The sequence below is a fragment of the Chrysochloris asiatica genome, unplaced genomic scaffold (assembly GCF_000296735.1).
Source record: "Chrysochloris asiatica unplaced genomic scaffold, ChrAsi1.0 scaffold00012, whole genome shotgun sequence".
Lineage (NCBI taxonomy): Eukaryota > Metazoa > Chordata > Mammalia > Afrosoricida > Chrysochloridae > Chrysochloris > Chrysochloris asiatica.
Window position 1 is genome coordinate 35,469,107 of NW_006408530.1, and position 18,402 is coordinate 35,487,508.

Below are 18,402 nucleotides of genomic sequence, written 5' to 3' on the forward strand. Positions count from 1 at the left end.
TCTGTTGTGTTTCTATGAGTTGTAACTGACTCGACAGCACTTAACAACAACAATCCTGCCATAATAGTAAGAACAGTCATCTATGAGTGGATACATAGATAGACATGGAAGCTGAACGTGCGAAGGTGTGTTAAGGAGAATACAGAAATGAATATATGTAGGTTTGACTGAGGATATTTCTAAATATGTACTTACATGCGCTGCAAATATATCCATAAATATAGTAGTCCATAGAAGGGACAAAGTTATGAAAACTTCTTACCCTTAACCAAAAACCATGAGGGGATGAGTCACTAGGTTGGAGAACATCTAGATCAATTGGTTTAACAGTCAAAAAGAGGATGTCCTACAGCCTACTTTGATGAGTAATAACTGGAGTCTTAAAACCTGTGAGATCTATGGTGCAACTATTGATCTCTTCCTATTCGGAGCAAAGAAAAGTGAAGAAAATCAAAGGTACATGGGAAAAAATTAGTACAGAGAATGATTGGACCATGTGAACCTTTACCGCCATCCCTGAGACCCGAACAACTAGATGGTACCCAAACTCTCTGAAAGGAATCACACCAGGAAGTTCTAGATAGAGTGAGACAAAAATGTAGAACAAAAGTCAGGTTCATTAAAAAGATGGCTGACTGGTAGGACCTTGACATTCTTCAGGCTTGGAACTAAATTCACCCCCAGTGGCTTAACTTTCAGCCACACAATTGTTGTTGTTGTGAAGTGCCGTCGAGTTGATTCCGACCCATAGCAACCCTGTATAGGGTTTCCTGGGAGCAGCTGGTGAGCTTGAACTGCCAACCTTGCAGTTCAGAAGGCTTTGCAGTCTGACACAATAGCCCACAACACCACACCAGAGCTCCATTCAGCCACATAATACACACGTCTATAAAGGTGAGTAGTAATCCCAGAGAGTTAAGCCTTCCTTATAGGAGTACTGGTGTGGCACTGTGGGTTAATGTGCGAGACTGCAAAGCCATTTGAAATGCAAGGTTGGTGGTTCAAGCTCACCAGCCGCTCCTCGGAAACCCTATCCATGGTTGCTATGGGTTGGAACCAACTTGATGGCACTTAACAACAAAAACAACAATATAGCAATCAAGGAATTAGATATGAAATCAAAAGGATAGCATTTGTTCAGGGTTAAAGTTCAGAAAGCAGGAAGTAATAGCTTAAAAGGGTGAATGGAAACCCAGGGAAGAAGCAGGAATAGTGTTTGTTACATTGTGAGGATAGCAATCATGATCAAGAAACAAAATGTGCTTGAATTATTAAATGGAAAACCAATTTGCTTACAAAGTTTCACACAATCACAATCAAAAGTTGAAAAAAAAAAGAATGGAATTGCCAAATTATAATATTAGCATGCTTGCCCAGGAAACATCAAGGCAAGTGGTCGGGTCCCCTCAGTGCAAGCCCCCTTCCAAGACTAAGACTCAGTGGGAATACATGCTGTGATTGGTGACCATGCTTGACACTGATAAGGGGAAGTGAGGGAAAAACAGCAATGAAGCAGTGAGCTAAGCCCTACAACTACAACGTTCAACAGACTTCTGTGAACCCGGGTGAAGACCTGGTTGGCCTGCAGTGTGGCAAGACCTGGGGACTCCTGGGCCCAGAGTCAGAAACATAGCCACAGAGGACTAGAGTGGAGAGTGAAGCGTCCAGCTGATAAGAAGAGAGGCCATATGCATAAGAACACCCACACTTGCAGATAATACCCACTTGTCCTGGCTTCAATGACTGGATGATCAGAGCTCAACCAGAAGTGAAAAGAAGAGGGGGCGGAAAAAAAAGTATTCTCATACAATTTGATGAACTTGACCTACACCGATGGAAGCAGTATCTCAAAAGAGGGAACAAGTCCTTACAGCAAGAAAGAATCATTCCCACCCCCTCCACACACAGAGTAGACAGGGATGGGCAACTTGGACATTGGCTACCCAAAATGGGGGGTGGGGGGACTACAAAGGAAAGAAGTGACTGGCTTACAAGCTTTCAAGAGGGAACCTAGATCCAGAGGGCCTGGAGGAAGGTAGAATCTCCAGTGAGTAGTATTCAATCTGACTAGGCGGGGCTGATGCAATGAAATATAGACGGGTCTCTTGTGATACAATAGTGAATAATTGTTATCAGGACTGATTGTGAGGGTTGGAAATGTAAAGGTAGATGTTTTATAGCAAGGAGGGGAGTGATTAACTTTTCAGTCTAGGAGCGGAGGTCCCTAGGACCATCAAGGGAGAAGAGCAGAGAGCGGGACCTTACCCAGAGAAGCAGTGATGTCTGAAATGGAGGTAGAGATGATGACGTGGAGCAATGGAGCAGCTGGAGACTTTAGATCCAGAGAGGGGGAGCGACTGTGTGCTGAAGACCTGGGGGGCACGGAGGAAGGATTGCATGGAGGGGATTGTAACCATGGCAATGAGACGATATACAATAGAATGAATGTAAAACCAATGTTCTCCCATACAAACTATTACATAATTCACAATAAAACATTAAAAAAAAATTTCAATGTTAGTTCTGGAGTCCTTGGGTAGCAATGCAAAATAATGTAGTGTACTGAAAAGTTGGTTTAAACCACAAGGTCAGCAGTACAAACCCACCAGTTTCTCCTTGGAAACCCTATACAGGGTCACTGAATCAGAACTGACTTGATGGCACTTCACAACAACAATCATTGCTAGCTCACTTCTCTCTACCTTCCCTATACTCTACAGTGAGACTGCATTGATCCTCTAGATATTTTCTAAGTATAATTTGAATGTACTTCCCCAGCTCTAGGTCATTATCCATCATATTCCTTCTAACTAGAAATCACTTCTTTTAAGGATATGCACTAGACTGTTAACTGCAAGACTGGCAGTTTAAACCCACAGGTCGCTCCTCAGAAACTGTATGTAAACTCCCTGGGAGTCAGAAACGCCTCGATCACACTTGACAATAGCACCACCTTTATGGTAAACCTACCCATTTTCAACGATGAGATAGGTTTTAAAACAAAACAGATAGGAGAAACCTTTCTTAGATAGTTATCTGAGTTTCCAAAAAAATGTGTAGTCTCTGTCTGAATTTCCAGAGTACCTACTACATTTGTATTTCTCCTTGGCCCCTTTGACTTATGGTTGTTTGTGCCCAAGTCTTCTCTCCCTACTAGCTTGTGTGCTCCCTAAGAACAAGGCTCTTACCTTCTACAAGACTACTTCTTCTCATCACAGAGGGCCTGAAAAAGTGACATTTATGCATTAGTTAATTTGCTGATCGATTCTAATTTACATGTGAATACATATCAACCACAAAACCCACTACAATAAAGTAAGTCTACTTATTGACTTTTCCTTTTATGTATTTGTGATCCACATGGTTCAGTCCTTTCTGATACCTTTTTTTTTTTTTTTTTTTCCCCCTAGCAATCATCAGAAATCTGGGAGAAAAGGCTAAATATTGGTTTGTCGCTCCCAAACAGCGTTGCTGATAGAGATGAACTACCTCCAACTCGTATCAAGGAAAGCCACATTTTGGAAGGACTAAGGAAACTACAGAAGCGAAAAGCATTACTTGAACCCCCTTCAGTGATAACCAAGTGGGGGTATAAAGATTGCATGAACTCTAATGAAGGAATATATTCTCCAGGAATTAAGTGTAGCAGCCTTAACGAATGCCCCGCCTCCAAGCCAACTGACTCTTGTAAGGTCCCTTTAAAGGACCCTCCCAAGACATTAGTTTACGATACAGATTCCCACGATGATGCTGAGGAAGACTCTTCCTCCTTAGCATTGATCCAAGCCCTTCCAAACCAGGGCTGCCGACTACACAGGAGAAAACTGACCCAGAGAGTTTCTGACAGGCTGTTTGGCTGGGAGCTGAGTGGAAACCACTTTTTGGAAGGTGCTGCCTCGGTTTATCCCAGGGAAAGGCCTCAGAAGCTGAGCACTTGTGTGAGCAGTTGTCCCTTGGAGGGGAACCTGTGCCCAAGATTGACGGTGCCTCCATTTTCAAGGGTGAGAGGTCAGCACAGCCAGGGCTACGTGGCTCTGGGCCTCCAGCTCTCAGATACGGATGACTGTGAAACCCTTGATGAGCTGTATATTGAGAGCAGTGATGAGAAGAGCCCTTCAGACTTGTCACTGCCTGCGGATACTGACCAGTCCCTAGAGAACCTGGATCTCCTCCTTGGACTTGGAAGATCTCAGTTTAGGTCTCCTGAGAAGAGAAAGCCAGTGCCCATCTACTTAGAGAGTAGGCCAAAGACATGTGGTTTCATTAAAGAACAAGTGGTTGTCAGAAGGACTTCTTCAGAAGAATGCATGACTGTAATATTTGATGCTCAAGATGGTGAACCCATTGAGTTCAGCTCTCACCAGGTTGGAGTCGTCACTGTGACTGGAAATGAAATTTCCATCAACCAGCACTCTTCTAAACCCACAATGGAACACACTGACATTTTACCTCAGGGAATTCTTCACTTGCAGCCCGGAACTGATGCTAGAGACTACACGTTCTTAAATGGATCTGAAGAGGAAACTGAGAAAACCATTCCAAACGATCAAGGAGATAATATCCCCTTGGCACCCACAGAATCTTTCAGCCCAAGGACAGTGACACAAAATAATACTCAACAACAAAAGCTGGCCAAACCAAGACACAATATGTCATGCCAGAGTAATTCTCAGTCTTCAGTGTCCTTGGGTATCTATCAAAAGCAAAGTCTGACAAAAATACCTGCTAGGGGAAAGTCTTCATCTCAGAAATCAAAAATAATGGAGCCTGAAGCCTCCACAATCATCCCCTCAGCTGACACAGTGACTTTTGAAAAATCGCCTGCCTTTGCTCCCGGGAAACGTTCACAGTTCAGGAGGGCTGAGAGCCCAGCACATCTCTTTGATTTACGGACAGATTCACACATTCCAAAACTCCTCCCCAAACTTCCTCACAACTCAAAAGTATCCAGCAGAAGGGACTGGTCCCAGTGCTCCCAGAGTCCGGGGTCACAGTTGCTGTCAAGGCCCCTCATTGAGCCCAGGGACAATGGAGAACCTCTGACAAGGGAGGGAGACTGTGACTCAGGGCCAGACTCAGGGGAGAAGTCACCTCCACCTCCTCCGGGCAGGTCATTATCATTGCTGGTCAGGCCCAGTTATGATTGTTCATCTCCACTTTCATCTGCTAAGCCTGAAACCAGGGTCCCCAATGAAACAGCAAAGACAGTATCCAAATTCTCCCCTCGGAAAGGATTGCCCACTGCTATTATTTCTTCTGATCTGGCCATGACAGAAATTCAGGGGAAGAAACCATCTGTGGCCTTCAAAAATCCTGTCTTCATGAATCCTCCGCCTTCCACACAAACCAGATGCCCTGGTCATCCCAACTCCAGCTCATTTTCTGCGGTGGCTCCAGGGCCTCTCAAAGTCTCTCCAAAGAGAGGTATCCCCAAAACCTCTCCCCACCAAACACTTGGGACCACACAAATGGACACAGGGTTGCGTTCTCCTAAGAATTGTCCTTTTACCCATGAGGCACTGGAAACGTTGTCCTCCAAAAGTGCATCTCCAGAAAGAAAAGGACAGCTGAATGACTGTGTACCCCCCTCACCTAAGTCTTCCTTTTTAGGGCCAAATGAGTCACCATCCTCTCAGGCTAACAGTCCATCACCATCACCATCTTACAAAAGCAATAATGCCCCACATGGTTGTACCAGTGCTCCTGAAAAAGGATTGCAAACTCACCTCCCAGTGGGACTCAATGTTCTCCTTAACTCTCCCCAATTACTCAGGAAAAGTTCCACGATGCCAGAGAAACATGAAAAAGACAGTCTAAATGAAGCCTCTAAAAGTTCTGTGTCTGTGAGTAAAGCTAAGCAAGAAGAGGAGATCCCCACAAGCATGGAGGGCAGAGAGGAGGGGAGAAATGTGGCTGCTCTGGGTTTACAGACAAAAGACACTTTAGCCAGAGGGCTTCCTCTGGAAACTGGACTGCCAGGACCACTTGAAAACTGTGTCCCCAGGACTGATGGAAGAATTGGGATGGACAAGAAATCTGTGAAAAGATCCCTTTCCTCCAGCAAGCCACACCTAAAACCAGCTCTCGGCATGAACGGAGCCAAAGCCCGCAGCCAGAGTTTCAGCATTTACTCAGGAGACAAGCCTTCTACCCCTCCCGTGGAAGGGCCCGGCAAAGTTCGAACTCAGATCATCACTAACACTGCTGAGAGACGCAGTTCTCTCACCCGGCAGAACTCCTTCATGGAAGGCTTATACATCAAGCCCCCTTTGGCTGCAGCCCCTGACAGTCTTCCCAATAGTGGGAGACCCAAGGGGTCTTCCTCTTCCAGGCAAGGCTCTCTGGGGAGTACAGACAGCTCTAGGGGTCAGCATGGTAGTCCAAGCAAGTTGCCTCTGAGGATTCTTCCAGAACCTGAAGGACTCCTCAGGCCACCGGGTAAAGCAGACCAGCACGTCAACATCCCAGGTGGATGCCCCAGTGTGCTTATGCCTGAGGAACCACGCAGCAACCACTGCAGCTGCCCCTCCACCCCACTTGACAGCCCACGGGTCTTGCAGAGCCCAGGAATGTTGCAGCGTCCAAGCAGTTTTGAAACAAGCAGGACGGCCCAGTTAGAAACTTCTGGAAAGCATCCAGATGCCTCTACAACCAGACCTGATACTGTGAGCCCAGAAGCCCCCCTCTCACCCACCATTGAAGAAAAGGTCATGTTGTGCATTCAGGAGAATGTGGAAAAGGGCCAAGTACAAACAAAGTCCACCTCTGTGGAAGCCAAACAGAAGCCTGGGCCTTCTTTTGCCAGCTGGTTTGGTTTTCGGAAGAGTAGGCTCCCAGCTCTCAGTAGCAGGAAGATAGATGTCTCCAAAACCAAAGTGGAAAAGAAAGACATAAAAGGTTTGGGGTTTGGAAACAAACATTTAAGATCAGAGAGAAAGAAAGACAAAAAGAAGCCTGAACTACAGTGTGAAATCGAAAATGAGCTCAACAGGGAAACCGAGTCAACAGATAGTCCGGATATTAGTTTACAAAGCAAACATAACATGAAACCACGGCAAGACATTTACAACCAAATGAAGCTTGAACCAAGAAATAGACCCAGCCCTGTTATGTGTTCAACAAAAGATACCTTCATGACAGAACTTTTGAACAGGTAACTCACTGGGACAGAGGGTGGTAACGTGGAGGGGACCCTTGCTTTCGTTAAGTAGAGTCATTGTTTTCTGCACATGAAGTGCCAGGCAAGCATGTTTTTCATACAAGCAGACATGCAGAGTAGCAGAATTTTATACATTAGCCAGAATTTAAGCAATGAAATAAAAGGTAGTAATAAAATGATAATTTAGTGCATGTTACTTTGTTAACCAAACCAATGGTCTTTGAAATTAAAGAATGGAAAGTTTTATCAAGGTTGATAGAAATTCAGCGTACACTAGGAGCCATGAATGTATCCACATGGCATGAAATGGAAGAAAATTAAACATACATTTTAAAGTATGTTGGTCTTGTTGATTGTATCAGGCAAATGAATACTTAGAAACTTTCCAGAGGTAATTACATTTCCTGCTGCTCTTAAGCTAGAAATATGCTTAGCAATCACTTTTTCATAGTTTTTATTTTGCCTGCCCCCGCAATCATAAAAATAAATAATTAGATTATTAGATCTAAATTGGTACACTAGCTGAACTATCAAATAAAGATTTGATCAAGGCCAAGGAGAAATGCTTACTACTTAAAGTAAAGACAAAGCGGTAAATAGAGGTGGCTGTAAATATTAAATTGGGAAAAATACAGTGATTAAAGAAAAGCAATATAATTTATCCAAGGAATCATTTTCTACCTGCAGAGTTGATAAGAGAGCAGTGCAACAGACAGAAAGTGGATCAAATAATGTTTCCTATAGGAATATGTTCAAGGGCAGTTCCCAGGGCTCCTGTCTTCCTGGCAGTTCTATCAGCACTCAAGGAAACCATAAGAAAAACATCAAAACTAAAGCTGATGTGGAAATATCAAAAGGCTCCCTGGTAAGTACTGTACCATTCTGGTTATAATAGATATATTCTGAGATGGGTTGGTTGGGTTCTTCCTGTTTGGGGAGGTTGGAAAAATATGGGCAAGAAATTATGTGGGGAACGGAAATGTCAGAGAAAAAGAGGCAAAAGGGAGCAATAGCGCCTTTTGAGTCCCATGGTAGGCAGAGGGCAGCGAGATTGAGAATGGGCATGACTCCTCACAGTCACGCTGCGTCTCAGCTCGGTTTTCAGACCGGTGCTATAATCACAGTGCAGTGCAGCCAAACGATTCTACAAGTGTCATCTTAGAAATGATACCCCTGTGCTAGGAACATGGCGATTATTTCCAACATTATCAACAACAACAAAAAAGAATGAATATGATTTTTGAAAATAAGAGTGGAAAACAGTTTAAGAAAATATTGGCTATTTTGCTTTGACATCATTCATTTTTCATTCAAGTTGTATGTACCAGTTCATCCTATGCTAGACAGAGATGCTAAGACTAGAATTATTTGAGGGACATGTTGCCATGTCATTTAACCTTTTAATTATAAAGGCCAAAACTCAGAGAGTAGATTTCCTTTTTGAGAAGTGTGTGTGTGGAGCGGGGGAGTACATTCCCCAGGGTATGATAGTTTCAACTCATAGTTTTGTTTTCAATTACCTTCAATTGCACTTAGTCTCCTTATGCCATTTTAATACCTGCATAATTGATTTGAGGGTGTTCATTTTTCCTTTTAGCAAGTTTTCAAGTACTTAAACCAAAAATTATTCTCTTTACAGAATTACTGTATCCATCTTTTTTGCACTCTAATAGAAGATATTGTAAAACATATATATGTTATCATTTTCTGAGGAAAATTTAAAATATTAAGTAATTACACTTTTTTTTCTGGAGTGGTTTTAGAGTCAAGGATATGTTTTAAGTAATTGGCTTACTTACTGTTGTTAAGTGCCATCCAGTTGGTCCCAACTCATAGTGACCCTGTGTAGAATTTCCAAGGCTGTCTATCTTTGTGGGAGCAGCAAGCCTCATCTTTCTCCCGAGGAGTGGCTGGTGGACATGAACTGCAGACCTTGTGGTTCGCAGTCGACAAGTCCAGTATTTATTGTACAAAGTCACCATATTATATCATGATATTTTTGTTGTTAAGTGATGTCCAAGGCTTCCAAGGAGCAACTGGTGAGTTTGAACTGCCTATTTCATAGTTCAAACAGACCTTGCAGTCCAGAACTTTCCCTAGAGTGCCATACCAGGACTCCTTCATGGTACTTATTTTTGTTAAGTGCCATGGAGTTGGTTCCAACCTATAATGACCCTGTATGGGGTTTCTGACGAGTGGCTGGTGAGCTTGAATTGCCGACTTTGCAGTCCAGCCCATTAACCCACAGTACCATCCATACCAGGACTCCTTGTGATATTTACTAGTAATTAATCATTAGTTATAATTATTTATTGATGGTTAGGTGTCCTTAGGTTAGAGCTTCATGGACATACTTTCAGACAAATACACATTTCCATTTTTTTAATTCAAATCAATTATGATTCCAAAGAACTATATTGATTATTTTCAAACTCCCTGAAATAGTATGCAGAAGATATTCTTTGCAGAAGTGTATATTTTGTTGTTGTTTTTGTTGTTGTCTTAGTTCCCCCTACCACTCATTTTTGCTCTTGGCTTCCTTGGCAGTATTCTTTCTTTGAAAATGTATGTGTCCCCTGAATTATAAAACTGCAAATTGTAAGCATATCTAAGACTGCCCTTGTAGTGTCACTGAAAGGAATGAGGGAAAATGAATGTGTAGAAATGTGCAAAATGCCGGAAATTCAATCCAACTGATCACAAACCTTGATAGGCTGGTGAGAGCCCCTTATCAAAGGCACTGAATTTAACTGTGTCTCCTTTAATATGGTCCTGACAGCTTAGGCTGTATCTTCGCTATACAGAACAATCATAAAAACAAAAAGGCCCTGTGTTTGGCTTTTACAATTTCATTTTTACTTTTTTATTACTTCCTAATACTGAGATAATTTGCCATGCTTTCTCTCTCATGCAGCCTTTCACAAGTGTAGAAATAAAGCATTGTTGGGTCCTTCCAGAATATCTACAAGTAACACTCGTAGTATATTCTATCAAGTGCAAAGACCCTTTAACCAACTTAGACTATTAAAGACTCTTTAACATATTCAGTAGGGATATATTAATGTTTCTAGTTGGTTGCAAGAGGAAATTAGTCATGCTGGGAAGCTTTTCTTTACAGAGGAATATTATTAACCTGGACACTTGACTGGCTGGTCATTCCTTTTGATGTAAAATGCAGTGGTCTTTTGTTTGTTTGTTTCATCTCTGTAATTGTCAGCGCAGATTAGGCTGAAATGACTAATTTCAGAAAGGACACTGCAGTTTCCTGTGGGATGAGTACAAGAAAAGCAGGGAAAACCTATTTATTATGTGTTATCAGTCTATAGAGGAAGGAGATTAGAGGTAAAATAAGATGCATTCTAATTTTGTGGCATATTGATGTGGAGACCTGTGAACCTTTTAAAGTTCAGTTTAAGAGGATTTTCCACCACTAGAGCTCAAGGTAAGATCTGCTATCTGCTTAGGTTAAAGTTTATTTAAAGAAGGCTTCATATGGCAGTTAATTTGGATGAAAATGATAGCTACATATGGTGTATAACAGATCACAATTTTTCTTGGATAAAACTACTGCAAAACTGTACAGCAATAATATGAGTGCAGCACAGTTCTTTACCCTTTAAAATGTTTGACTGTATTTAGTTCTGAGGATTCTGAGGCACTTTAATTATTTAAAATTAAATATCATAATCACAGTAAGATTATTTCTATACACATATCAAATGTGTTTTGTAGGAGACCTCCACTTGCTTCACTAGTAACTGAATAGCCAATTCAGCATTGCCAGATGCATTTAAAAATATGTGTAAAAGTCTCATGAATGGCTTGCTGGATTAAAAATCCGTTTCTCTTCTCAGAGTCTTAATTAGCGGCTTATGTCCCCATTTATGCCATTATTTGCAGACCACTTAGCTCTAATTTTCATATAATTTAGACAAGGGTCATGTTACTTTGTACTATGATTTAAGTTATATGAAATCATTATAAGACAGAGGAAAGGCATTATCTGAGAGGATTAGCACCTGTCTAAAGTAAATAAATCAGAAAGGGATACACTCTACTGGCTACATGTTGTAAATCCTTCCCATAGAGTCAGAGAATTTTCTGAAAGGAGAAGTCTCTGAACAAGATAGCTCCAGGCTCCAATTTGACTATCCCTGGACAAAATAAAATCATTAGCAAAATTAATGAGACCATATACCTTCATTAGGTACTGGAAAGAGATGGCCGTTTTCATGTGGGCATTTTAATGTAAATGATGGGTACTCTCTTCACCTAGAGTTACATAGTCTGAAAACAAAATCACATATGCTAATTAAACACATCAAATACTAACCCCATTAAAATGGTGCTGTGGTGATGAAACAGCATAAAACAGTACAATAATTACATAAATTGTTATCATCTTATTAAGTTCTGCAAAATGTTATAATTTCAACTTCCTTAATTGAATGGTACTGTTCTAAATGCAATTTTGATGCTAATAAGAACCATGCATATTTTGTCCACCCTTTACAAAGATTTCTAAATGATTTAAAAAGTGATGCCTCCCAGAATTGTGCCCTCCAAGGATCACTTCCTGTCTCACTTCGATTCAGTTTGTTCCTTATCTTTTAAATGAGCTTTGACACTAAAATATTGTTAGTGGTAGGGCAATTTCAAAGAAGAATAGGTACAGAATTCTTAATGAAGGGTGCGCCATATTTTTGGACTTTTAAAATATACATATATGTTTATATGCGTATGTATATACACAGTTACATATGGTGGTGGTGGTTATGTACAGTTGGTTCTCACTCATAGGGTTTCCAAGGCTTTAAATCTTTGCGAGAGCAGAAAGTTTCGTCTTCCTCTCGCAGAACCACTCACTGGTAGTTTCTAATTGATGACCATGAGGTTAGCAGCTTGATTCATAGCCACTGGGCTACCAGAGCTCCTTATATATACATATATAAGGATAAATATATACACACATATATATATATATATGTATATGCATATAGGTAAGAATAAAAGCCAGTATATGGAGCACCCTTCATTAAGAATTATACACACACACACACACACACACACACACAGTTTTGATGTGGCTCTATAGGATCAGCAGTGCAAATTATGAGGCTGGCAGTTCAAACTCAGCTGCTCCAGGGTCCCTATGAATCGGAACTGACTCAATGGCACTTAACATATATATAGATAGATATTACGTGTTGTTGTTAAGTATTGTCAAGTCAGTTCTGACCCATAGGGCTTCCAAGGAGCAGCTGGTAAGCTTGAACCACCAACCTTGCAGTTCGAAACAACTTTGCAGTCTGATGCATTAGTTCACAGTGCCACACCAGGACTCCATATACATATATATATATATATAAATCCCAACATATAGAGCATCTTTCATTAGGAATTTTGTATATATATAGGGAGTGTGGTGTCTCCTTAGGATAAGCACAGAGCTTTGAACCACAAAGTTGACGGTTTGAGCCCACCAACTGCTCATTGGGAGAAAGATGAGACTTACGACTCCTACAAAGATTTATAGCGTTGGAAACCCCATATGGTGTCATTATGAGTCAGAACCAATTTGATGGCACTTAACAACATATATATATATATATATATATATATATATATATATATATATATATATATATACACATTTAAACAACATATATATACACATATATATACACATTTGTTATTAAGCATTATATATATACACATTTAAACAACATATATATACACATATATATACACATTTGTTATTAAGCATTATATATATACACATTTAAACAACATATATATACACATTTGTTATTAAACATTATATATATATACACATTTAAACAACATATATGTATTTATGTATATACCTTTGTTATTAAAACTGTATACATGTTAATGGTGAACTATTTTATCTCTTTTTCTTCCCATTTCACCTGCACATTCCTTCCTGCCTTTATAGTGATAGGGGTTACTAGAATACAAAGGGTGCAGTAACATTTAATGGCTACATCTTATAGACTAGTATTTGATGCAGTTCTTGATAAGTGCAGAGCTTCAAAAGATGAACAGTGATTAAATTAGAGTACAAAGTACTGACAACAAATTTAAACCAAGAACAGTCCATAGTGATTACTCACTGTTCTGGTGGTTAAGCACCCAGTTCTAACTCATGGCAACCTTGCACAAGGTTTCCAATGAGTATCTGGTAGGTTTGAACTGCTGACCTTATGGTTAGTAGTACAGTGTTTATCCTAACAGCACCATGCCATGACTTTGCACATTATTATGGTTGTTAAGTGCCATCAAATCAGTTCCAACTCATGGCAACCCTGTGTAGGATTTCTGAGAAGCAGCTGGTGGGTTTGAACTGCTGACTTTAAGGTTCACAGTCCAGTGATTACTGTACAGCGCCATACCACCTTGTTAGTCACCTGTGTTGTTGTTGTTAAGTGCTGTCGAGCTGGTTCCGACCTGTAGTGACCCTGTGTAGGGTTTCCAAGGAGCAGCTGGTGAGCTTGAACTGCTGACCTTTCAGTTCAAATGGCTTTGCAGTCTGGCTCATTAACCCACAGTGCCACACCAGGTTATTTCTTACTAAACACCTGTTATTTAGTAAGTAACACACGTGCTATTTCTTACTAAATTTGACATCACTGATATTGGCTTGTATCTGTTCCTAGTAGATGAATGATTAGGAAAACTGTAAATTTCTAACCACCAGATTTTCTTAGCCAAGCACTAGCCAAACTTTCCCTTGACTTTATAACCAGTTTCATGTTTCACAGCACTTCGCCATGCGTAGATTGGCCCACAGGTCTGTATCTGTGGCAAATAGTGTTCATCTTTAGCTGGTAGCTCCAAGCCACCCAAGAAGGTTCCTATAGCTTCCCACCAACACTCTGCCGCTGTGTGATTAAGAATGAAAATTAATTTTCATTTCAGCCTATGAAAAATATAATTAGCAAAGGAAATCTGCTGCCAAAATAAATTATGCCCCTCATTTCCATAGGCAAATGAATTTTTTTTAATTACTCACCACTTTGCATTTAAATCTATTTGTATAGATAATTAGAACTGGCAGTTGTATCATTCTAGGACATTCCGCACTTTCCTTCCCTTTTTGCTCTCTTCATCCATTGCCTTCACATTCAAAATCTCCCCCTCTTAGATCATCTACCTCTTAACAGCCTATGAAAGATTGAAGAACTAGGGGCCTTGTCTGCAAACTCTTTCCTGCATCAGAAGCCATGTTTAGTATTGGCTGTGACACATATATAGCCCTAGAACGGTGTCACACAAGGAGCTGATAGGCAGAACTGCACAAAGTTTTGTTTTTTTTCTTAAATATACTTGGAGAAAGGTGGTGGTTAAGTTTCATAGAAGGGTTGAATAACAAGTACTGAAGAAAACATTATTGTTAAGGAAAAATAAAGATACACTGAAAATGTATGCAGTTCTTCAGTTAAAAACAGTTTATGTAAACTTGGGAAATTGCCTACATATATAACTACCAAGTAGCTCTGGTGAAGTAGTTGGGCTGGTAACTGCAAGGTCAGCAGTTCAAATCCACCAGCTGCTCCACAGGAGAAAGATGAGTGTTTCTGTTCCCATAAAGAATTGTTGTTGTTGTTGTTGTTAAGTGCCGTCGAGTCGGTTCTGACCCATAGCGACCCTGTACAGGGTTTCCGAGGGTGTAAATCTTTTACGGGAGTAGAAAGCCTCATCTTTCTCCCGCGAGCGGATGGTAGTTTCGAACTGCTAACCTTAAGGTTCACAGCCCGACTCGTAACCACTACGCTACCAGAGATAAAGAATTACAGCCTCAGAAACCCTATGCAGGGTTGCTATGAGTTGGAACCGACTCACTGTCCATAGCTCCTCCCTCTACCATATGACTGCCAGATACAGAGGACCATAGAGCAGTCCTAAAGAATTTCTGTTGTCTTGGAGACACTGGAGCAATATGGAGCCCTCTGACGGATGGCATCCCAGCAAAGACTAGAGGTCAAGAGTGACCACCATGAAACTGAGATCCTGTGTGACCTTGAGCACGTCACAAACCCTCTTTGAGCCTCTTTATCTGTAAGATGCCAATGTTCTCATGATTTGATTCTTCAGTTTAGAATTTCACACAGCCTGATGGGGATGATGATTTACCCACATGGTAGCAGGTTAGAAGGGCGCCTATTCAAGTTTCAACTGGGTAAATTTAGAACAGCCTACAGGAAATGCTGATATCCGTAACAGGTGTGGAAAGTACAGACCATATTGCCATAGAGCTGCCATAGATGGAAGTATTTATAGATGTCTTTGATGCTTCAGTAGATGAGGATAGATGTTTTGAGAATATTTTCTATCCCTTCCACAGTGTGACTTTGGGTCGCCTTGTCTCAAACAGGTCACCGAATTGGTGACAGACTCTTGGTATGGCGCTGTAGGATCAGCACTGGATTGCAAACCATAAGGTTGGTGGTTCAAACCTACCAGCTGCTCCTCAGAAACCCTGTACAGGGTCACTATGAGTCAGAATCAACTTGAGGGCACTTAACAACAACAAAACAACAAAGTATCATTAGGGTGCCTTCAAATGAAAAGGTCCAGTCAGAACAGAGACTTTCCAGAGCATCTGCTAGGCCAGTTAAAGTCAAGGTAGAGAGGTCAGCTCAGAGGTTAAGGAAAAAGTTTTGGGGGATTCCAAAGGTCTAATTTGGCAGACTTTCTCGAAGGACACAGGAAGAAGTTTTTAATAAAAGTGAGTAATCCATGGTGAGAAAAAAAAGCCAGAAAAAATAAATTGCAGTTAGAAATTTTTTTTGTTTTTTTTTTCCCTTCAAGATAATGCACCTGCTCATTCTTCAAGGCTAGCCAAGGGCTGCCCTATGAAAATGTCGTTGGGAAACCATATCCCACTCACCCTACAGCCCAGTTCCCAAACTCAAATAATATTTAAAAAGGGAACACAATTTGATTCGCCCCAGAATGTCAATGAAGTCTTGGTGTAACACTAGATAGATAGCCTCAAGGTAGGCAGTTCAAACCCACCAAAGCCCTCTGTAGGGTCGCTATGAGTTGGAAATGACTAGATGGCGCTTAACAACAAGAATATTGACACTACTGTTTTGACGTGGTATGAATCAAAGAGCCCAAAATTTTGGAGGTAAGGGTTGGAGAGAGGAAATCCCATCTTAGGAAGTGTATAGACCAAGGTGTCAGGAAACAGTAACTTCATATGTCGATATTTCCATTTGCTAAAGGAGAGCTACTGCTTTCATAGATGTAGGTCAAGTTCATCCAGTTGTATCAGATTATTCTTTTTTCCGCTTCTTTCTTCTTCTGATTGAGCTCTGATCATCTAGCCATTGAAGCCAGGTCAGGTGGGTATTATCTGAAAGTGTGGGTGTTCTTATGCACATGCCCTCTCTACTTATCAGCTGGATACTTCAGTCTCCACTCTAGTCCTCTGTGGCTATGTCACTGACCCTGGGCCCAGAAGTCCCCAGGTCTTGCCACACTGCTGGCCAGCCAGGTCTCCAGCCATGTTCACAGGAGTCCATTAAACATTGTAGGGCTTAGCTCACAGCTCCACTGTTGTCCTTCCCTCACTTCCCCGCTATCTGCGATGAACAAGGTCACGAATCAGAGTGTGTATTCCCACTGGGTCCCAGCATTCGAAGGAGGTTTGCCCTGAGGGGACCCGACCACTTGCCTTGATGTCTCCCAAGCGAACCACTTGTTCTTTCACATAGTAATCAGTCAATCTGCCTGTATTGCTTTGTATTTTTCCTGTCAATCTTTCTTTCAGGAAGTGTCTTCTATTCTGGTCATTCCAGGCTGGTCTCCTTGTCCTTTCAAGTGGAAATTTCCCCTCAGAAGATTTTGGATGCTGTTCAGGAATCCACCTATGGTCTTGTGTAATACAGAGACTCCGCAGGAAGCCTCCTTCACTGGGCGCATTGTAACCCCATTTTAGGTATTCCAATCAGTTATAGGTAGAAGAAGGACTTACAAGCTTTCTATGGTGATATTTCTAGCTATTCCTTTCTCTCCCCTGCCAGTGTCTATTTTATAGTGGTATGCCAGGAAAACCAAGATTCAAAAGACAGCCAAGCATCTTAACATTGTTTCCCCACTTTTCCCCATTCCAACCATGTCTCAATCTCTGTATCCCAGAGCCCTGTTGTTCCAGGGTTGTGCATATATCATTATTTGCCTCTGTCCCACTTCAGCTTCACATTCATCCTATTGTATTACATTTCATTGCACTGATTACAATCCCTTCCATGCATTGTCAAATAACCGAAGGATACACCCCACAGGCCAGCCCCCCTGGCTATCAGCAAACAGCTCCTCTCCCTCCCTAAGTCCCATGTCCCCAGCCACTCCATCTGTCCATGTCAACATCTCTGTCTCCATGCCTGGTTTCACTGCCTCTCTGGGTAGGATCACACTTTCTGCTTTTCCAGATGGTCCCAGGGACCTCCGCTCCTGGGCTGTAAAATCAACCAATCTCCTCCTTTTGCCAAAAATAAAAAATCTGCCTCTACATTTCCGACCTGCACAGTCAGTCCTGATGGCAGATATTCACTGTTGTACCACAAGAGTCTTATCCCCATCCCCTTTTGTCAGCCCAGTCCCAACAGATTGGATATCATTCAGTGGAGGTTCTGCCTACCCCGCCCCATCTGGAACTAGGCTCCCCCTTGAAAGCCTGTAAGCCAGTCACTTCTTGCCTTTATAGGCACCCTCCCATTTTGGGTCTGGGCAATTTCCAGCTCCCCTCAAGGTATTCCAGTCAGTTAGAAGCTGAAGATGGGCTTACATGTTCTCTGTTGTGATGTTTCTGGCTATTCCCCTCCAGTCCCCAAGCGTCTATTTCACAATGGTAGGCAAGGGCAACCAAGATTCAAAAAACAGTCAAGCATCCTAACATTGTTGTTGTTAAGTGCCATCGAGTCAGTTCTGACCCATAGCGACCCTGTTCATTAGTCACCTTTTATCCCCTTTCAGGCCATGCCTCTATCCCTGTATCCTGAAGCCCTGTTATTCCAAGGTTGTGCATACATTGTCATTTGCCTCTGTCCCATCTAACCCATGTGAACCTGCCCAACCATTCTCCAGTTCACTTTTTTCTTCTTTGTCCATCCTCCTTCTTGTGTATTACCGCCCCCACCCCAGCACCTAGGATCTCCTTTGTATATTCCCTACCATGTGCTCTTCTTCCCCTCCATGTTATGTGATGGCTT

General features: G+C 41.7%; 1 protein-coding gene across 1 annotated transcript in view; it reads left to right on the forward strand.

Moving 5' to 3' along the window:
* The window catches only part of NCKAP5 (NCK-associated protein 5), an 851,304-nt gene that overhangs the window by 770,656 nt on the left and 62,246 nt on the right, over positions 1–18,402 (forward strand). The window contains exons 12-13 of the mRNA XM_006834602.1: positions 3,411–7,153; positions 7,847–8,024. Of these exons, the coding sequence (XP_006834665.1) occupies positions 3,411–7,153; positions 7,847–8,024 (3,921 nt within the window). The remainder of the gene's footprint in view (positions 1–3,410; positions 7,154–7,846; positions 8,025–18,402) is intronic.